At 34.8% G+C, this 23,084-nt stretch overlaps 1 protein-coding gene across 3 annotated transcripts; it reads left to right on the top strand.

Annotated features, from left to right (window-relative positions):
- Nucleotides 1-1,375: 1,375 nt before the first annotated feature.
- LOC144973501 (solute carrier family 25 member 35-like) lies at nt 1,376-16,636 on the top strand. 3 transcript variants are annotated; one of them, XM_078916004.1, is made up of 7 exons: nt 1,376-1,474; nt 6,795-6,969; nt 7,511-7,645; nt 8,009-8,128; nt 8,482-8,568; nt 10,568-10,699; nt 13,732-15,820. In XM_078916004.1, exons 2-7 carry the CDS (start codon nt 6,829-6,831, stop codon nt 14,053-14,055), a joined length of 939 nt encoding a protein of 312 aa, XP_078772130.1. In that variant the 5' UTR covers nt 1,376-1,474; nt 6,795-6,828; the 3' UTR covers nt 14,056-15,820. The 3 variants fall into 3 exon arrangements, with proteins under 3 accessions (XP_078772130.1, XP_078772127.1, XP_078772129.1); XM_078916001.1 differs by lacking the exon at nt 1,376-1,474 and adding an exon at nt 4,656-4,864 and having other exon boundaries at nt 13,732-16,636; XM_078916003.1 differs by lacking the exon at nt 1,376-1,474 and adding an exon at nt 4,676-4,771.
- The last annotated feature ends 6,448 nt before the right edge of the window (nt 16,637-23,084 follow it).

The following is a 23,084-nucleotide window of genomic DNA, read 5'->3' as shown; positions in this document are numbered from 1 at the left end:
GAGACTTTTGGTGACCTCAGGCTGAGCACATAATGTGTTAAATTACTGATACTGACCTCCCATAGTGGGCAGGGGAGTACATACTGTGTCTGCTATCCCCTTATATCTGTTTTCCAACATGCTTTCTGTCTTTGTCTTGGAATGAGATTACTTGGTTTTGTCCTGGTCCTGGCCGGATGCCCTGGCTGAGAGGGAAACAGTCGAATGTATTGTTAGTTTTGGGAGATGATATTTTTTTCATTGTAAATCATCTCTCTGTTATGCACTGTATTATGCTTCCTTTATATTATATATGATTTGTAAAACATTTGAGTGTGTTCACCTTAGCGGGGACCTGTGCTTGTGTCTGGATGAGACTTTTAGTGATCTCAAACTAAGTACTTTGATTGAGTGCTTTTGGAATCTACACCTGTTTCTTATTTGAACCAATTCCCCTTTGTCTTCCCTTTTCTTGGATGCTTTATTGTAATTCTACAACTTTTTACTATCCCATTTTCTTCCTTTTTACTGGCGCTGATATGACCTTAATGTGTTGCAAGTGCCGTAAAACCCTGAAAAACAAAACAAATAAATTACTGATATGATCTAACTCATATTTATTCGTTTCCACCCCCCTCCCACCCCCCACCCCCCACCCCCGTCATTAAAATGGAGCTGAAAGGCAAACGTTCCTCCTTTTTCACTTTTTGTCATCATCAGCACTGATTGTTTATATTATATATGTGACTTACTGCCTCAGTCTGGTAATATAGTGGGGCGAACAAAAGCTGAAAATCTGATCGTTTAAATTTTAAATCAATTTTTAGCATCTGGCTGGCTCATCCAGACATTAATTCCTGAAGAATGACAGGATGCTAAACTAGCCCTAAAGTCAATGCTTTTAATTTCAACATCTGCTTAAAAGTGAACACCTTGTTGTCCCAAAATGTCCGCTCTTTTTTAAAGTGGATGGCAAAAAAAAACCATTAACAAAGGCCTCAGTAACGTCATCCTCGCCTCATTCTATGTATATAAGTTATTACCATATGACAGACAATTGGATTCAATAGTCTAATGTCAGTCGCCCAGAAACAGCGAGCAGCATGGTTCTAAACAAGGAAAATCGGTACTTTTTATTCTTCATGCTGGCTAGAACTTTTCATATATCATGTGATCAGAATGTATATAAGTGAAAACATTCTCATATTTATAATGTTTTTCTCCTCTGGATACACTTTTATGCTCGTCGGAGAAATATTTCATAAGGTCGCCCGCCATTGTTCCGATAGTTTAGAGCCAGTTATTAAGTTACGACTATCAAGGGGTATTAGATATAGGCAGGGCATTCACCTTGGATATAGGGTATAAAAACGAGAACAAATGTTATTCAAAGTTCATTTATACCAACAGCTGTGTGTGAGCTCGCAATGCAACAAAGGATTGTATGTATTGGATTGTGTTGGGTTATTAGATATCTACAGCATTTTCTATTTGCGTGAGTTTTGAGAACATCATTTTACCACTTTGTAAATAGATCAATCTTTTATTTTATTTTATTTTTATTTTTTATTTATTTATTTATTTTTTTTTTTATTTGTTTGTGTGTGTTGGTTTTTTGTTTTCTTTTTTTTATTTTTTATTTTTTTTTTGGGGGGGGGGGTGAAAGGGTCGTTTTTCGCGGGGGGGGGGGGGGGGTTGTGTTTGTTTGCTTGTCTGTTTGTTTGTGTGTTTTGTTTTCACTTTTTGTTTTATATCTGTTTTGTTTTGTTTTTTGTTTGTTTTTGTTTTTTTTTGTGCGTATATTTTGTTTAGGGAGGGTGGGAGGGGGTGGGAGATGGGGGAGGGGGGGGGGGAAGCAGGGTTGTACAAATACGAAATTTGCAACTTTATATAATTCCAACGGAAATCAATAGATAGAACGAAGTTGACGTCACTCAGGTCTTTGTTATTGTTTTTTTGCCATCCATGTTCATGAGTAATTTTCACTAAACTGTATTTGCCAGACTATAGATAGAATGCGCTTGGCCAAGAAGTTCACAACATTGCCATCCGGAAGTATAACGGACCAACACACAAACTATGTGTAACCATGGACTTTTATAGTCTGGTTAATACAGTTTAGTGAGAACAACTCACAAACGCGGATGGCAAAAACAATAACAAAGGCCTGAGTGACGTCATCTTCGAACTATCTATAGATAGAAGGCGCTTGGCCAAGGAGTTCGCAACATTGCCATCCGGAAGTATAACGGACCAACACACAAACTCTGTGTAACCATGAACTTTTATAGTCTGGTTAATACAGTTTAGTGAGAACAACTTACAGACGCGGATGGCAAAAACAATAACAAAGGCCTGAGTGACGTCATCTGCATACTATCTATATTTATAGCTTTCCATCGAAGTCTTCTTCGAGTGCGTGCGTGTGTGTGTGTGTGTGTGTGTGTGTGTGCACGCGCGCGCGTGCGTGTGTGTGTGTGTTTTGTGTATGAGCAAATAGAGAACAAATGCAATTGACATCACTTTGCTCTTATTGTGTCATAGTTTAGACCGCCAGTTAGGTGATAGGGATAGGCGATAGGTCTCCAATCAGCCAATAAACGGTAAAATGGTACACACAGTTGTGTGTATTTGGTGCGATTGATTTGACGGGCAGAACTAGTAAGTATTCTCATACCGTCACTAGTGCTCATGTATGTGTTTGTGTGTGTGTGTGTATGTGTGTGTTTGTGACTGTGTGTATAACATAACATAACATATCATATGGTATAGGGAGAAATAGGATAAAATCCCTTGAATGCCCTTAATATTAAATTGATTGAAAGATTACAATAATGATACACGTGGTAAAGATAGTATAACAACTTAAATGTACTCATGTATGTTTGATGTACAAACATATATCTTTAACCTTGACATGCATAGCACACACACACACACACACACATATACATACATACTACATACATACACATACACTCATACATTCGTACATATAGATAGTATGCAGATGACGTCACTCAGGCCTTTGTTATTGTTTTTGCCATCCGCGTTTGTGAGTTGTTCTCACTAAACTGTATTAACCAGACTATAAAAGTTCATGGTTACACAGAGTTTGTGTGTTGGTCCGACACACAAACTCTGTGTAACCATGAACTTTTATAGTCTAGTTAATACAGTTTAGTGAGAACAACTCACAAACGCGGATGGCAAAAACAATAACAAAGGCCTGAGTGACGTCATCTGCATACTATCTATAGATAGTATGCTCTTGGCTAAGGAAAAGGGACCAACACACAAACTTTGTGTAACCATGCTCGTTTATAGTCAGGTTAATACAGTTTAGTGAGTATTACTCATAAACGCGGATGGCAAAAAACAATAACCATCGCGAAGTTATTTTTGACCAGCAGTTAAGCTTAATCGCCAATATTCTCAACACAAACACATAACATAGAAACGATTGAGACATTGAGTATGCTCCGGTATATGGGGTGAATTTTTTAATTCAGAAAAGTGAGTGGAGCAGGCACTTATGTTGGTAACAACAAGATATGAAGTGAGTAGAAAAGTGCCAGAAGACAATAGAGAATAAAAAATTTTTAAAACCCCACCACCGCCGCGAAAAAGATATTTCAATGATGATGATATGGTGGTGGTGGTTGCAGTAGTAGTAGTGGTAGTGATGATAATGTGGTGGTGGTTGTAGTTGTAGTAGTAGTGATAGTGATGATGATGTGGTGGTGGTTGTAGTAGTAGTGGTAGTGATGATGATGTGGTTGTGGTGGTTGTAGTAGTAGTTGTAACGGTGATGATATGGTGGTAGTGGTGGTTGCAGTAGTAGTGGTAATGGTAATGATATGGTGGTAGTGGGGGTTGTAGTAGTAGTGGTAATGGTAATGATATGGTGGTGGTTGTAGTAGTAGTGGTCGTGATGACGATGTGGTTGTGGTGGTTGTAGTAGTAGTGGTAGTGATGATATTGTGGTGGTGGTTGTAGTAGTTGAGGTAGTGATGTGGTGGTGGTTGTAGTAGTAGTGGTGGTGGTGGTTGTGGTAGTAGTGGTAATGATGATGATATGGTGGTGGTGGTGGTTGCAGTAGTAGTGGTAGTGATGACGATGTGGTTGTGGTGATTGTAGTAGTGCTAGTGATGATGATGTGCTGGTGGTGGTGTAGTAGTAGTGGTAGTGATAATGATGTGGGGCTGGTGGTTGTAGTAGTAGTGTTAGTGATGATATTGTGGTGGTGGTTGTAGTAGTAGATGATGTGGTGGTTGGAAAACACATTACATGTTATTATAATACATGATTACACACATTCTCTAACTTCATTTTTTGACAGCTTCGTTGTGCCATAAATTATACGCAACAGTTCTGAAACATTTTATTGTGGATTTTGATATTGTTTGTTGTTTTTCTTGTGTCGTTATGTTGACATAGATACCAAATGAATGGTAATTACTACATTCTCAGCCAACAACAAAATGGCGCTGAATGCTTTCATTGGTGGACCTTTTTAGACTTCGTACGTATTCTCATTCGTTTAATTCTATGCATCCGAATAATCTAATCTCATTCTGCTTCCGATACAGATAGCTCTCTTCATTTGAAGGTAGGGAGTTTGACGTTGAAATTCTAAAATTCTCTAACCAAATTAAAACGAAACGCGAACCTTCGACCTCCACTTGCTGATACGCTGTCTGCTAGGTTGTCGGGAGCTGGACAAGCATCCAAAACGAGTGATTTTATCGGGTTACCTGACGATGTTTTGTATATTAGAATTGTTTTGATTGTATGTATAAGTTCTTTCTGGATATATCTCGTATTTACTGCTCTACTCATCGGTTTACTTGCGATTAACAGAGCAGATGTGTTGTCTTTCTAGGTGAATATTTGGACTTGGACTTTAGACTTCCGTCAATCATTCTAATTATTGTTATTGTATTTTAAATCATGTATATATGCTAAGATTGAAACATTATTATTAAAGATTGAAATCTATTCAAGCAAGGATTGCAACAAATCATGGCAACTTTTGACTGTTTGCATTATAACACTGATTTGAATGTGAAGAAGTACGTGGTGGTGAGGGCACCCGATTCTAATTCATGAAAATGAAGTGGTCAACCATTTTTGTTGCCCAAGCCTTCTTTTGATTATTTTCATTTATTTGGAAAGATTTTTCATATTGAAACCAACCCATTCAGTGCATTCCGTTTCAAGTTCAGCATTTTAAGAAAGATATTGTATTTTGCCATACACTCATACATTATAATTTCATATTCATACACACATACTTGACCTTGAGTTAATATATGCTCTACTCCATCATCCCAACCATTTTTTTTGCAGCTAATGTCTTCCTCATTTAAGTTGCACTGATATTTTGAAGACTGTGTTTTCCTTCTTGAATAAACTAGAGTTGAGTAGTGAAGAAATATTGTTTTGCTTGTCATAATCGTCCTAAATTGAGATTTATACTACGTTTGCTTTACCTTTGGTTTGTTTTACATGAGGCCTGTGTCATCAGATGCTATATGTTTGTCATATTAATGACAAAGGGCGTATTTAATAACACTTTCAGTAGTCTGGCTTTGTAGTCAAGTGGTATGACACTCGGATTGTGAGTTTAAGATCCTGGAATCAATATACAGAGGGGGGGGGGGGGTACAAAGCTGAGATATCATAAAAGGCGTTTTACTCACATTTTCTCTCCATTCTCATGTGTAAAGTGAGCTGGTAGCAACGTTGTCTTTTGTTTTTTTTAATTATAAAAGCACTTTACAGACACCATCTCTCGTCTTTAATGTTCAGTATGGTTTGAGATTGGATTAACCCTTATAAAGTGCATTGAGGACATCTAATGTGCTCATGATTGGGTTTGGGTTTTCTGGGGGGAGGGGGGGGTTCATTTTTTAAAAAAAGACCTAAACAGAATTAAGATTAGAATCAGGTATCACTTTTAATCAATTCTGAACGGTATTTATTAACAACTTTGTTATGCTATGGAGATTTGGTTACAAGTTGAACAACACACACCCAAGGTAGCACACTCGGCATATAGTTGATTGATCCACATGATTATCCGGTAGAGAGCTGACATCAACCTAACAGTATGTTTCTAAGCATACTGTGTGATTAATAGAAATAATGCAGTGGTAAGCAATAACAGTAACAGGTATAAGAAAGATGTCGAGGAAAGTCAGAAAAACAACAACAAAATTTGAAAAAAATGAAATTGCAGAGAGTTAAGAGTTGTACTTGGAGTGTGCTTAATATGGTAACCTCGATGTGGACTGTAGATATCACCACAATGCATTCTTGAACATTGACTCGTAGTTCGGGTTTTTTAAAAAATTTGTTTGTATTTTGTTTGTTTTTTAATTTATATCTTTATTTCTTATCACCATCGAGAAGAGTATCTGCTTCATTTCATTTAATTCTGTGACACGTAAACTTAATAATCGTTTCGGACCTGCCCCTTTAATCAGTGGATAAAATATAGAATTTTTATATAATAGACAGGTTACAAGACTTTTTAAAAAATTGAATGTGGCTTTGTGAAAAAAGTCAACTTTAAAATAAGATAAAACAAAATAAGAAAGATTCAGCACTCGATTCTGTTATTTTCTGTGAATCTCACTAAGATATCTTTAATTAATTAAAACTGTCCCAAATATCATTATTTATTAATTTTTCAGTTCCTGACATTTTTTTTATGACTACCACCTAAGGCAGCTTCACCATTTAGCCATGAGTTTAGGTCTTAATTTTGCTTTAAAAACATTCTATTTATTTCCTCTTCTTAAAATCAGAATTTAGCAGTGAGACAGGTATATTGAAATAATCATGAAGAAGAATAACAACACAGTAGAGTTTATGCTCGGAGGAATGGCAACTTGTGGTGCTGCACTTTTCACCAACCCCTTAGAGGTTGTCAAGACTCGGATGCAACTACAAGGGGAGCTTAAAGCCCTTGGACAATACTCTGTAAGTTTTTGGATAGTTGTGTCTAATGCCTTTATTTCACTAATATTTATTTCCTTTGGAGCTCTCCCCTCCTGTCAGGCAAGTAATGAGCAGCGTCAAGACTTAAGAAAAGGCTCAAAATCCATTAAACAATTTTCTATCTTAAACTATTTTGACTTTTAAATTTGATAACTATGATTCACACCCAACGATTTGCTTTGAATTTTCTTCTAGAGAGATTTCTTTATAAGTAGAAGATTTATTGTCACCTTTATAATACGTCTTCCTTACATTTACACATGGAATTTGTTTAGGTAATTAATCTTTACTTTTTATTAATTTCAAAGCCATATCTCTTTTTAATTGGAAGGACACTTTTATGACCATAATAGAATATGCCAATATATCTCCAAAATGTGATATAAACTTGATTCATTATTTATCCAGGCAATGTTTCCCTAGAAATAGCAATGACAACAATAACAAAAATGTTATGTTTTCTGACCTAAATGACTCAATTGTGGATTTTTAAAGTTTACATTTTGATTTGGTTATTTCCCAGATACACTACAGAAATCCATTCCATGCCTTCTACACCATAGCCAAAACAGACGGGTTGTTGTCTCTGCAGAGTGGCCTTGTTCCTGCTCTGTGGTATCAATTCTTTATGAATGGGACTCGACTTGGTTCTTTTCAGGTAGGTTGGTGGTTTGAGGGTGTTCCATTTAATCTGCTTCTGTTGTTTTAGCTAAAATTATTCTCTTGCTTGTAATTTGCATTATTTTATAGACTTATGTGACGAAGAAATATGAAGATTTTTATTTGTCTGACAGTCTTAAGAAATATTATTTATTCTTCTAAAAAAAAAAAAGCATGTTAATCTTATTAAAATTTTATGATTAAGACTTGAAATTCAATTTTCAGCTTCTTTGAATTCAGACAAAATATCAAAGATCGAGACAATGAGTCATACTGACATCTTGTTGAAAGATTGATTCTAATATAAGATATAATAAGATATAAGATGATATAATATACGTACATTTGAATATATTTACAGGTTCAAGTGAACTTAGGCTTGACCAAAGACAAGAATGGAAATCAGAGCTTTATCAGAAATGTGGCAGCAGGGGCCGTCTCTGGATGCGTCGGTTCCATTTTTGGGAGTCCTTTTTATTTGGTGATTTTTTATTTTATTTTTAAACATTGGACTCGACATATGTTGAGTATTTTTCATGGAATTACATTCATGTGCCTCAGAAATAGCCTTTTTACTAAATTATTATTTGTTATGAAAGTAGATTTAGTAATAGTTGTTATTTGTTATAAAAGTAAATTTATTAATAGTGCCATTCATTTATGTTAAAGAGCAAAGTAAGGAGAAGGGGCGATACAGATATAAAGTTCATTTAAGCAATTGAATCAAAGCATTATCATTTGTTTGTTTTTTTTGGCTTCACATTTCAATTTCAATTGACAGCTTCCCTCATCCCCCTCCCCCATAACCCTCCATTCCTTAATCTCACCGTTTAGGTAAAAACGCACCTTCAAGCCCAAGCAAACCAAGAAATAGCCGTTGGTCATCAGCATCCTCATAAATCAATGTCTGATGCTTTTAAGGTGAGCTGTTCTTGGAAATGTAGAAATGACTGTCTTAAATACATTTAAATTGGATTGTTCAATACAACAAAATCACAATGAACGTTTTCATGTAGGCCTAATACAGTGCAACCTCTGGATAACGACAACCCCTGGATAGCGACATTGACCTCAGGTCCCGATTTCTTTTTTTTTTTTTTTTGCTATATATTATTAGTAATAAAGACCCCAAAATAGCGACATACATTTTTGTAAAACCCTGTTTAGCCACATCATTATAACAGTAATCAATCAAAAACGTCTTTTTTCCGTCCCAATGAGATCGCTTTGTTACCGACTGATCAGAACAAATGTTTATTAAACTGCGTGGAATCAGCACTTGTTCATGTGGAACCACAGCAAAAGAAGCTTTTCAGTGGATGGAACTCCCAAGGCCATTAACCTTCCATGTTAGCTACCTGTCTGAGGTCAGTGAATGTTGACTGATATCAGGCAATACTGTGTCCAATGGGGGCAATTGTGGATATTTATGGTCCCTTATATGTTGGAATAGCGGGGAAAACAATAACAGCCTTTTTCACTTTGTGATTTTCATTTGATCGTATTGTAGGTAATACCTAATTTGTTGGGGTTTTTTTATATCGCAAGATGTAGATCTACTCATTGTTAAGTGCTTGTAAATTTTGGTGCATTTAAATGAAAATTTCTGTATTCAAACTCTTCAGCAGTATGGCATGGATTTTATTTTAATTAAAATCAAAACTAGATAATAATAATAGTAATAATAATAATAATCTTTATTGTCCAAATAGCAGTAATAATGATGATAGGAATACTGATAGTAATGATGATAATAATATAATAATAATAATAATAATAATAATAATAATAATAATAATAATAATAATAATAATATATAATAATAATATATAATAATAATAATAAATAATAATAATAATAATAATAATAATAATAATAATAATGCGTGAATCTGCGCACATCGCATTGTTGTTTATTCACCGGTATCATCACACACCCTTTTTCTGTCACCTTGAAAACCCCAGAATAACGACATAATTATCCGGTCCAGGGCAATGTCGTTATCCAGGAGTTGCACTGTAATTACCACCATTTTATTTTCTATGGCAGGATTCTTGAATTTAGTGAATCAAAAATATTCTCCAGCTCATTTACTATGTCAATATCATCCAAAAGGCAGTTTGCTAAAATAAAAATAATGAATAGATAAAGTAAAATAAAGAATTTTAAAAAACAAACACAAAACTTGAACATTTATGTATTGCTATATCCACTAAACATGCTCAAATCACTTTACAAGGGATCCTGAGACAACATTGACTCTTATCATGTAGAGCGAGACATGACACCTGTTAGTCGATATTGCAAATTTTTTTCCAACAGAGACAAGACTGCTAACGATCATGTACTCTTTTTCCACATGAGTAAGGTTAGAGGATGTGAATAAAGAGCCTTTTCCAAGGACTCAACTATGTGCTGCTCAGAGCGGGACTTGAACCCTGGATTGTCCAGTCCAAAGGAGAATATCATACCACATGACCACATAGCCGCATTTATAACTTACAATCAGAAAGTAATTATAAAATCGCCTTTTAATGATTTCTATGACAGTTTGGACTATAGTGAAGTCAACAAAGTTGTGTCAAAGTGATCAGATCTCAAGTATTTGTGAAATTAGAGGCAGCTGAACATCTGTAATGACAGCAATTCGTCCCATATATTATCCATTTCCTCATCATTGAAAAGGTAGTTAATTCCACCAATTATTGATGCATTTGTCCACATCATCTGGATACCAACATGTCATGCTATTAAGCATTTCATAATGATTTAATTGGCAGATTGACTTGAATTGATTTACAATTAGATTGATTTACTTATTTGATACTGTCTTGTTCAGTTAGACATTTTGCAATTAAATTATTTATTTGAATTGGTAAAAAAAATTAAAGATACGCTTTGAACATTTTCTTTGAATCAGTCTATTTACAGTGAGGGAGGATTATTAGGTTTGTGGCGTGGTGTGTCTGGTGCTATGGCTAGAGTGACAGTTGGGTCAGCGGCACAATTGTCTACATTTTCACAGTCCAAACATTTGATTGAAGAAATGAAGGTGAGTTATAATAAATAACAAGTATCATGGGACATTCGTTACCAAAATGTCTCCAAAAGCACCTCTGTTTTGTCTTGTAATACTTTTATGTCAAGAAGATACAAGAGAAACTGGGATAGCGGTATCAGCAAGAAGATAGCTTGTTTTGTTCATTTTTCCAGTTAATAACTTCAATTATAGTTGTCAAACCATTTGCTTGTTTAACCGATAATTTACTACATGGCCACCCATTGCCTGCCCTTAAATTATACCAGATCACCCGCTTCACTGCTGGTGATAGCAACACCTAAATAATTCCCATTTTCACCTCATATTTGGACTTGCTTCACTGTGGAACTCTTTGTAATGCGAAGTTAAAGGTAATACCTTTAGTTTCCTTTTTACTGGAAATCTATACCTTGTTTCATTTCGAAGCAGCAATTTTTCCGAAAAATGGCTTTCAATTTTCTGAACAATCTCATATCACAAACTGACCAGATTGACTTAGACTCCCCAGTTGACGAAGGGATTGGTAATGAAAGTGACATTGAATATGATCACAATGATGATATTCCTTCTCATAGCGATTCAATTGACGACTTATCAGACAGTAATGACAGGGACAGCAAAAGTAGAGAGAGGGGTCGCGTACCAAATGAATTTCTGGGTTTTTATTAATTCATTTTTACACTTGTAGCATCCTGGATGCCTCAAATTGTGTTTGATATAAAACTTTCTTCTTTCCCCTTTCATTTGCAACATATTTGGAATAAATCAGACAACAACTTTTTTTTAAATTAATTTTTTATTGAAGTCAGTCATGAAATCATCTCCAGGGTTAATGCCCCTTATCTTGGTAAATTACGCATGTGTTTTCCATAAACTCCTGGTAAATAAAAGGTTAATGTCTGTGGATTCATGAGCCATAACTTTCTCAATGATATTTTGCTGCTTGTCTCATGAACAAAGCTAATTCTGTATTTGAAATGCTATGTGGGAAAGTTGGTGCTTGGAAAAACCCTTTGACTGCTCAAATTAAACTGTGATCATCATCATTATTCAGAGAGATTAGAAATGAATAGGAAGGAGCCGTCTGATAGGCAGTCTAATTGTTTCTTCTTTTTGTTTAAAACATTCTTGTTGTTTATTTTGAGATATCATTTATTGAATAGTGACATCCAGTGCATTATGGGGTGTGCTGGATAGCTTCTAACCCCATCTATTCTTTTCACACTAAATTTTTCAATTTTGGGCACTGTACTGCTTCATCTGGACATCACCTTGTCAGCAATGTAAGAAATAACTATATAACCGTGTGCCGTCTTTTATTTTTATCACCATACATTTGTTCCAATTTCCTTTCATGGAGTCACCAGAAAAATTAACGATCATCTATCTAAGTCTAATGTAATGGTAGCTTGATATTTCTTCACATAGGTTTTTATTTGGATTAAAGCTTTCGGCAGCATATTTTGATTAATCACAGATTATTCAGTTCTCTTAATAGGCGATAGTCTAAAAGTCCGAAAAATCAGCCTCGTCAGATTTCCACCTTAGTTACGACAGGTAACCTATGATTATCAAAAAAGAAAAATGATCTTTACAATCGGGGAAATACCAAAAAAAAATAAACACACATTCCATAGTTGGCAAATAAGTTACTAGAGAAAGCAAAGATGGCTACCAGTGATGATAATGACAATTTGTCAAAAGGAAAGAAAATATCATCCGTCCATCAATCAAACTAAAACAAAATAAAAAATGATACATTAAACTATAAATTTTTAGGCGATATACATATTAATACAATCATACACACATCCAATTGAGCACAAGATACTTTAATTTTAAGGAATATTTTATAAGTTGCAAATATCCTATGAACCATACAATTTATAACACCAACAGTGTTACCACTGCATAAAGAGATGATGATAAAATCTTGGCTCAAAGGTCATAACAATATCATGCCTTATGCTAGAACTTCTTGGTTGTTGCAACCAAGTGGTTATACAACTTAGATTCATGAATTTTAAATAAATTGCAAAATAAAAATATATAAAAGATTAAACTAAAAATCAGATATTCATTCTTTCTTTCCAAAGTCGATTATACTTCCTTACTGTAATATATTATTTCACTGTAATCAGATAAATTCGATGATAAAATAACGGCTAAAGGGAGGGGAAAGTGAAGGAGAGATAATGATGAGAGGATAAATGAGAACGAGAGATTGGGAGAGAAAGAGAGAATGTTATATTGATTTATTTATCTCTCTCTCTCTCTTGCTCTCTCTCTCTCTCTCTCTCTCTCTCTCTCTCTCTCTCTCTCTCTCTCTCTCTCTCTCTCTCTCTCTCTCTCTCTCTCTCTCTCTCTCATTTTTATTAGAATTGTTTTAAGAATTCCATATTTATAAAATCAATAAATATGTAGAATAAATAAATAAAAGTCCCTAAAACATCATCTGCTCCCATCCCTTTCCCCTATCCGGTCGACCATCATCATCTTATCCAAGACAACTACTCATCTTGTGTCACGTTTGACACTTGGTGCCAGCCTGTCTTGATTGACGTACGTCATAAAACTTGGAGAATCTACGGAGTTCATGTAACATAACATACGATATGATGGCATTGATTTTTCCGCCTGAAGTACGTGATCTCCATTCATGAAATATTAAAGCAAACTCTAAGACTATGCTAAAGCAAAAAAATGAACATCGGATATGACGGCAAAAATGTATGTGATGCTGGAAAAGGTGGAATTCCGCCAAAATGTGAAAATTAAGAGCACTGATTATTCCATCTGGTACTTATTTTATAATGTCCATTTGATCCTGTATTCTTAAATGTATGAGGATTTATTACGATGAAAGATTCACCCAAAATATTAACAATTATCTTATGTAATTTATTGAAGCTTAACATTTCTTCACATACTGGTATGTTTTTTTGCTTTTTTGGGGGATTAAACATTAAAGTTTCAGACAGTGTATGTTGATTATTTTCATATCATTCCATCTAATACTTATTTTTTGATAATCACTTTGTCAGGTTTTTAAACCAAACAGTTGGATGACGACTTTATCAGCCAGTATGATAGGAGGTGTAGCTGTGACATTATTCATGACACCGTTTGACGTCATTTCTACCCGTCTCTACAACCAGCCAGTGGCAGCAAATAACAAAGGGGCCTTATACTCCGGTGTCTTCGATTGTTTCTGGAAGATTCTGAAGGCTGAGGGCATCATGGGTTTCTACAAAGGGTGGGCACCTTCCTACCTCAGGCTTGGACCTCACACAACAATCGGGTTGATGCTGTGGGACCAATTGAGAAAACAATATGAACAATGGCTCATCGAAAATGACGATTTATGATGTATAAATACACAAATATTTTAACAAAGTATTTCTTTTTGTAATTTTTATAGAATTTTGCCATATGCTTTATACAATTCTCTTTTTTCTTTTGGTATAATTTTGGATCGTACAGTATTAACATCAGGTAAATGATTTTGATGATGCAAGTTAAACGTTCAAAGCACACATTGCTTCCCATACGTAGTATTAGAAAGAGTATTGTTTGTTATTAAAAAAAATAAACCGGTAATGAAACTCATTGACCGTGTGTTTTTTTAGAATACTGTCTTGCATGATGAATCTCTTCCTTTGTTCTACAAGACAGGAGTGTGTAGCTTGAACCATGTGAAATAATAGAGATGGTATTTGAATGATTAGAATGTAGTTGAAAGTTTTGAAAGATGATCTTTATTGGGTCATCCATGGGCATTTTGTCCTACCTCAGTTTTTGTGAGCCTAACTAATTAGAATACTGGTTTTTAATTATTCTAAAATATATTTCATTTTGGACTCGTTGGCAAAAACCAAAGGAGGGATTTCTCTTGACTGCTATCATAAGCTTGTCTGAAATGAAAATGACAAAGAAGTGAAATTAAATAGATCCAGTATTGATACGTTAGCATAATTTATTTACCTTATTCTGATATATGGGAACAAAGTCATATCAAAAGCATCAGGACCAAACTATAATTGATGATAAAATGATTTTTCCAAGTCAGTCAAGAGATGCAATAATTTCGACTTATTTGCTTTCATTTATCGACAAGATAAAACCCAAAACTCTGGGTGGGGATCCTGACCTCCCATAGTGGGCAGGGAGGTACATGCTGTGTCTTCTATCCCCCCATACCCGTTTCCCAATTGTTTCCTGTCATTGTCTTGGAATGAGATTACTTAGTTTTGTCCTGATCCTTGCCGGAGCTCCTTGGCTGGGAGGGAAACAGTCGAATGTATAGTTATAGTTTTGGGAGATGATATTTTTTTCCTTGTAAATCATCTCTCTGTTATGCATTGTATTATGTTGAGTTTACATATTATATTAAATGATTGGTAAACATTTGAGTGTATTCCTCTTAGATGGGACCTGTGCTTGTGTCTGGATGAGACTTTTAGGTGATCTCAAACTAAGTGCATTGGTGGTCTGCTCTTGGAATCTACATCTGATCCCTATTTGTTCCCAGTTCCCCTATGTCTTACTTTTTCTTGGGTGCTTTTATTGTAATTCTATAACTTTTTACTATCCCATTTTCTTCCTTTTTACTGGCGCTGATATAACCTAAATGTGTTGCAAGCGCCGTAAAACCCTTAAAAACAAAACATAAAAACAAAACCCAAAACTGCTAGCTTTTTTTGTTTTTTCTTTTTGTTGTTTTATTTTGTGGGGGGGGGGGGGGGCGTTAAATCATGGTATGCAATGCTATTTTTGTCATGTCATTCATTTCTCATCATCAATGGCAGTGTAACGTCACAGCAATTGTGGTTGTCTTGAAACGTGTACTCCTGTTATCTGAGATGGGTTTTTTAAAAGTGTTATATTCAAAATACTTATGAAAGAATACACGAGGCAGTAAATTCAAGGTTGAGTATATGGAATATATACTTTGTTGAGACTCATCAAAAGTGATAAAAGTTTTTGATAGTTTTCCCATGTTGCATTCCATTGTGCCATCATTATTGCAAGATCTACTATGTTTATTCGTTTAAAAGAATTTGTTGATTGTTGTTGCAGATAGGGAGCATTGAGATAGACCACTTGAAATTGTTTAAATCAAGAAAAAAAAAATAAGTTCATGTTTGACTAAAATGTGTGTTTATTATGTTTCAGAAAATAAACAGGTTTTACTTTTTTTTTTCTCCCAATTCAAGAGAGCAATTTATCTGGAGTTTCAATTACCTAAACATTTTTATTTTATATTTAACCATTTATGTAGATATTATATATAATTTAAATATACATTTAACCTTTATACATTTGTTAAACTTGCCATTTAGTTCTATGTATTTTATATGCTGAGATTCTAACAATTTCTGAAAATGTGATATAAATGCAAAACTATGCTGGGCGAGGTTCCTGACCTCCCGTAGTGGATAGGGAGGCACTTACTATGTCTCTATCCCCCTAATATTTGTTTTCTAACTTGCTTTCTGTCTTTGTCTTGGGATGAGATTACTTGGTTTTGTCATGGCCGTGGCTGGATACCCTGGCTGGGAGGGAAACAGTCAAATGTATAGTTAGAGTTTTTTTTAGATGATTTTTTTTTTGTCTTGTATATCATCTGTTATGCACTATATCATTTTGTTTACATATTATACATGATGTGTAAACATTTGAGTGTAATACTCTTTGTGGGGACCTGTGCTTGTGTCTGGATGACACTTTTAGGTGATTCAAACTAAGTACTTTGATAGTGTGTTCTTAGAATCTATATCTGTTTTTCCTATTTGGACCAATTCCCCTTTGTCTTCCCTTTTCTTGGGTGCTTCAGTTGTAATTCTAGAATTTTTACTATCCCATATTCTTCCTTTTTATTGGCGATCATTACTGACCTTAATGAGTTGCTAGCGCCGTAAAATCCTTAAAATAAAGAAACAAACAAAATTATGGAATAGAAGACTCTGATTTAAAACTTTTAATATAAATATTAAGTGTCATATTTCTTTTCCTTTTAAAAAAAAATGGTTTATGGTTAGAATCATGAACCTTGAATTGATTGGGATCAACTCACAAATTTTGTTGCTTTCCTCGTGGAAGGAGTTAAATGGGACACAATAATGATCTGACTCTGTGTGGATATTGTTCTGTTTTGTTTTTTTTTAATAGTTTTTTAACCATATAAGATCTGTTTCTGCTGCTAGGTGGAGACCCAAATTATATTGCAATATCAGCTTCCTCATTTCCCATGCAATAGTTTTAAATCATTAATTTTAGAAATATTGTCTCAAATAATTTGATTTTTTTTTTTTAATTTGTAGTGATCAATTTGTGCAATGCTACTTTTCTACTGTTTACACATAATATATTTCATCGATTAAGTTTATAGGGGACTTTTTTTTGCTCAAATTCAAGTCGTTGTTTGCCTCCATTGCTTTGTGAAAAAGAATCTAGAGTCAAGATATTGGCTTTGTCATCTTACATGTTATAGAATATAACATTGAGGCTTAGCGTACCCTGTGATTTTTATCTTTCTAGATCTCCACATCTCTTTACATAACCTCTGATTTGTGATCTAAGTATATATTTACAATTAACGTGACAAACAACGAAACTTTATTTTGTTTATACTAATGTTTGTTTGGGTTTTTGTTTGTTTTTTAAAATGACAAATGAAGTGTACAGGTGATCGATGATCTTTTGTTTCGAAATCATTGGATTTTGCAATGTTTTTAATTCCCAAGTCCAATAGTTTGAAAAAAATGATATTATATTAGAGACTCTATCAATAGCCCAAATATCAGCCTTTCATTTTTTCAAACTATTGGACAGAAAATAAAAAACACGGCGATATTGCAATGAATTATTAGTAAAATGCACATATGGTTCCTCTGTTCTCTCTTTGAACCAGACTATTTGTCTCCCTTTTTCTTCGTTCCTTTTAATTTCATTTCTGGGGGGACTGCGTGGCTCAGCAGTATGGTCTTTTCTTAATACCCGAAAGGTACCAAGTTCGACTACCACCTTGCTGTGTGACCTTGAGCAAATCACCTAGCCCTAGCTCACTTTGCGGCGCTGCTCTGTGATGAATTTCCTCTATGGTATGAATAAAAGGAATTTGATATTTTTAAAATTTGATTGGTCTACATCTTTCGATAATCTTCCTTTTATCCTGGTGCTTAAATGTCCTGACAGTGTCACAGAACCATAGAACCGGTATAAACAAACAATTTAATTTTACCATTGACTTAATATTATAAAGGCTTACATCGCATTGGCACTGATAATGTGTCTCATAGCTTAATGGTCCTGATGCCTTATTTCATAAATATCAATTTTTATTATTGCAAACAGTGAGAAGTTGAAAATTCATGGACTGTGATTTTTATTCAACGTTGTGTACAAAATTGCAGTCGAGGGCGGATATATCAACATCGTCTGGACTGTGGTAAAATGTTGATATAAGTATGATGTCGATATATCTGTCATTTAATAAAATGAAAGGGATACAAATGAGAAAATACTCCCATAGTGGGCAGGGGGGTACATACTGTGTCTTCTGTCCCCTTATATCTGTTTTCCAACATGCTTTCTGTCTTTGATTTGGAATGAGATTACTTGGTTTTGTCCTGGCTCTGGCCGGAGTCCTAGCTGGGAGGGAAACAGTCAAATGCAGAGTTATTGTTTTGGGAGATGATATTTTTTTCCTTGTAAATCATCTCTGTTATGTATTATTATATTTGTTATTTTGAATTTATAATGTAAGCATTTGAGTGTATTCCTTATTGTTTGATTTTGTGCTTGTGTCTGGATGAGAGTTATAGGTGGTCTCAAACTAAGTACTTTGATAGTGTGCTCTTGGAATCTACATCTGATCCCTATTTGTTCCCAGTTCCCCTATGTCTTACTTTTTCTTGGGTGCTTTATTTGTAATTCTAGAACTTTTTACTATCCCATTTTCCCTACCTCCACAGTGGGCAGGGAGGTACTTACCGTGTCTTCTATCCCCTTATATCTGTTTTCCAACTTGCTTTCTGTCTTTGTCTTGGTGTGAGATTGCTCAGTTTTGTCCCGACCCTGGCCGGAGTCCTTGACTGGGAGGGAAACAGTCAAATGCATAGTTATTGTTTTGGGAGATGATATTTTTTTCCTTGTAAATCATCTCTCTGTTAAAGTGTTATTATATTTGTTATTTTTAATGTATAATGCAAACATTTGAGTGTATTCCTCTTTGTTGGATTTTGTGCTTGTGTCTGGATGAGACTTATAGGTGATCTCAAAGTAAGTGCATTGGTGGTATGCTCTTGGAATCTACATCTGATCCCTATTTGTTCCCAGTTCCCCTATGTCTGACTTTTTCTTGGTTGCTTTAATTGTAATTCTAGAACTTTTTACTATCCCATTTTCTTCCTTTTTACTGGCGCTGATATGACCTTAATGTGTTGCAAGCGCTGTAAAACCCTTAAAAACAATAAAAACAAACAACTATCCCATTTTCTTCCTTTTTACTGGCGCTGATATAACCTAAATGTGTTGCAAGCGCTGTAAAACCCTTAAAAACAAAAACAAAACAAAACAAGCAAATGAGAAAATACAAGATATTAACAAGGGAAGTCAATCTTGATGATTTGGTGGCCTTGAAAAAGACCTATTTTGAAATTTATGATGGTTCACTTTATTTGCACTATTCTCACATCAGCAACAATGACATTTTCTAAAACTTAACTATTGAGACTGAATAGTAATAGTGGCATTGACTTTGACCTTGCAGATATCGAGACAGCAAAGCTGAGCATTGGCACTGCATATAAGCAAAATTGAGACAAAGTTTTTGTTTGGGGATTTTTTTGGGTGGGGAGGGGGAGGGGTCCCATTTACCAACAGTCTCGGTTCCAGACTGGGATTAGCTGGGCATCTTACAGTCTCGCATGTAATGGGTGGAATGGGGAGTGTTTCTCGTTAGCCTAGTAATATTGAAATCGAGAATTCCCCTGTCACTGAGTATCAGTACCGAGAACTACACTTGTCCACTGACATCATGGCTCTGATCAATGGACAGGATGCCATTGGACAATATTATTATGACTGTTATTTGACAACACAGCGGGATATCTCTGTATTTTCATTGGCTGTAATGTTGTGTTTTATATCACTGCAGGTTATTGACCATATATAGATTGTATACTTTTCTCTTTCTTATTTTTTTTTTTTAGACAAATTATTGCAAGCATCAATGGTTCGTAATGTTGATTAACCCGTCTTGAGGTAAAATTTTATTTATCTTCATTTACTAATGTTAAATAGGGGGAAAAAATGGGACTGTGATTTCATGTCGATATATCTGTTCTGCACTGTATATAGCAACGAAAATTTGTTGTATTTCACTTTGCTAATGATAAATGTTTTGCTTATTAGTGCATATTGAATGTTTGCAGAATATGAAAGACGTTGCAAATTGTAGAAGGTGAAGATATGATTGCAATAAAGTGTTTTGAAGGTTAGTTTGTTGCTGGATGTCAGAATAGTAATTCATTGTGTTCAAAGGACTTGGTCATTTTGCAACTGCCTTAACCATTAAATGTCTCGTAATGTGATATTCTCTCCATTCCTCAAAAGAGTTAACACACTAATAGTAAACAGGTTTCATATTATTCTCAACCAGAATGTGTCATGCTGCTCAATCTAATTTTATAGAATACCTTTTTTACTCCAGAATTTATAAAAAAATTTTGCCGGCAAAGTATTGTTTTGACTATTGATATACTTAAATTTTATAGCCTGTAAAATAAAAATAAAAATTCCCTTTATTCATCCCATAGGGGAAATTTATCTCTAGGATCTATTCCAAGGGAAGACTGGAATAACCCAGGCATCAGCCGCGGTGCAGCGCCCCAAATTGAGCTAGGGTGAGGTGACTTGCTCAAGGCCACACAGCGCAGTGGTGGGTGATCGAACTCTATACCTTTTGGGTATGAAGCAAAGACCGTACTGGGTGGGGATCCTGACCTCCCATAGCGGGCAGGGAGATACATACTGTGTCTTCTATCCCCTTATATCTGTTATCCAACATGCTTTCTGTCTTTGTCTCGGAATGAGATTACTTGGTTTTGTCCTGGCACTGGCCGGAATCCTAGCTGGGAGGGAAACAGTCAAATGCATAGTTATTGTTTTGGGAGATGATATTTTTTTCCTTGTAAATCATCTCTCTGTTATGTATTATTATTTTTATTTTGAATGTATAATGTAAGCATTTGAGTGTGTTCCTCTTTGTTGGATTTTGTGCTTGTGTCTGGATGAGACTTGTAGGTGATTTTCAACTAAGTACATTGGTGGTATGCTCTTGGAATCTACATCTGATCCCTATTTGTTCTCAATTCCCCTTTTGTCTTACTTTTTCTTGGGTCTTTAATTGTAATTCTAGAACTTTTTACCATCCCATTTTCTTCCTTTTTACTGGCGCTGATATAACCTAAATGTGTTGCAAGCGCCGTAAAACCCTGAAAAACAAAAACAAGCAAAGACCGTACCGCTGTCCCTAAAGTTGTTCTCATTAAGATTTCTTTATTTGATCAACAAGATTTTGTGCTCAATCCAATATCATATCGCGGATCTAGTGCCATCTATTGTTATATAATTGAATACATTGTGTGTTTATTTTTATGTATCCAAGATTGAGATTTGGGAGGATTGATATGAATTTTTGATTTGTCTTATGATAAGCTATAGATTTTGTGTTGAATTAGGACAAGAAATGTGAACAAAACTGAAACTGAAACATGTTCTCCACATACAAACCATCATATACAAAAGAATAGTTTTTTTATTTATGTGTCAATTTATTACCCTTACTTTTAGCAATTTTCTTTATTGCTTTAAATTGAAATAATTCATTGAATTATCAATACACACTATGTTCTTTACACATTTTCAATTTATACCCTTTATTTTCATGTTTAACGTCTTTACAATGCCAAAGTAAATCCATTAAAATCAACCATCTTTCCGTTGGCAGACGACACGGAGATATTACAATCATTGTAGTTATTTCCCTTAAATAGATAATGTCCCTTGTAAATATGTCCTGTTGAAAAGGTTGGTTAATCCTTCTCTTCAGCATTGTTCCAATTGACAAAATATGCTCATTTATACATATTCCTAATATGATTAAATTGGGAGTGAAAAATAGGTAACAATAAACTGAGAACCCTTTGTCATGAAATTAAGAAACTTTCAAGAATAGGAAAAGAATTTTGAACTGAGTAATGCAGTCATATTAGAACCAGGGACGTCAAAATTTGACTAATGGGAGAAAAAAATGGAAATCCGGAATATTCCAGAGATCTGGCACTCACGGAGGTGCAAATGGGGACCTAAAATATTATTATTTATTATTCTCATTATTATTATTATTCCAGGCCATGCCGTCTCATTATTATTATTATTCCAGGCCATGCCGTCTTTAAGCATGCTGTCTTTAGGTATGTTCAGGATTCAAGCACGCTAATTGTCTCTTATGGTACTGAATTTTTGCTATATAAATTATAAACTAACACGCCTTAAAGGACGGTAGCTCCGGCTTCAGGCAGGCTTTGGCAAAAGACCATATCTGATTCTGATTGTGAGACTCTGACAGAGAAAGGCAGACACAGACACACACAATCATGCATTACAGGCTATACACAGGCACACAAGAAACAAAGAAGGTAAAGTGTTACATACGATTATGCCTAAACACTGGCTGCAATCAAAGCTCGATTACTGAATTAATTTTCACCAAAATAAGACAGCATTCTCCACAATGGCAAATTTCTTCATGTTTTACAGATTGAGTGTTTTTATTCCATTTTTAACAGATGAATTATTATAATAAAAACAGAATTAAAGGAAAAAGAAGAAGCTGGACTAAATAGAGACAAAACATTACGACAGGAAATGATGGAGCAACATCGCGTTGCATGATTATTATTAACCAACAAAGGGAAATGACTTGAAAATTAATTCTTGGAAATCTTTGGATTATGTCTCCTTCGTGCATTTAGCACGCCATTGGTTGTAAACTGAGTGCATACATTTTCCTCTGTAAACTGAGTGAGTGCATTCATTTTCCTTACCGGTCTGTCTTGCCCTCTATTTGACCTTTCTTCTCAGTCAGTCTCATGTTTTATCATAGCAAAGTGAATGCAACACTCGTTTTTAGTTGAACCGAACACAACGTTTTATCTCAGAATTAAAATTTCTTTCAGTTTCCTTCCAACAAAGTGAAACTACACACACAGTTTCCTTGTTATTGTTTTTAGTACACCTTTGGATGATCAGTTCTCACTAAGTAAATGTTTTGATTTCTGGTATATTTCATGTGTTTGTTGTGAGTATATTACAGAAATGTCTTATATAG

This window comes from Berghia stephanieae, chromosome 5 (assembly GCF_034508935.2).
Source record: "Berghia stephanieae isolate SIO BIC M18660-M18661 chromosome 5, UCSD_Bste_1.3, whole genome shotgun sequence".
NCBI lineage: Eukaryota > Metazoa > Mollusca > Gastropoda > Nudibranchia > Aeolidiidae > Berghia > Berghia stephanieae.
This window is presented reverse-complemented; position numbering and strand designations above follow the sequence as displayed.

Coding starts and splice junctions, on each gene's coding strand:
- LOC144973501 (XM_078916001.1), top strand. CDS start 6,829: ATGAAGAAGAATAACAACACAGTAGAGTTTATGCTCGGAGGAATGGCA. Junction 6,970..7,510: donor AAGCCCTTGGACAATACTCT/GTAAGTTTTTGG, acceptor GTTATTTCCCAG/ATACACTACAGAAATCCATT. Junction 8,569..10,567: donor CAATGTCTGATGCTTTTAAG/GTGAGCTGTTCT, acceptor TCTTTGAATCAG/TCTATTTACAGTGAGGGAGG.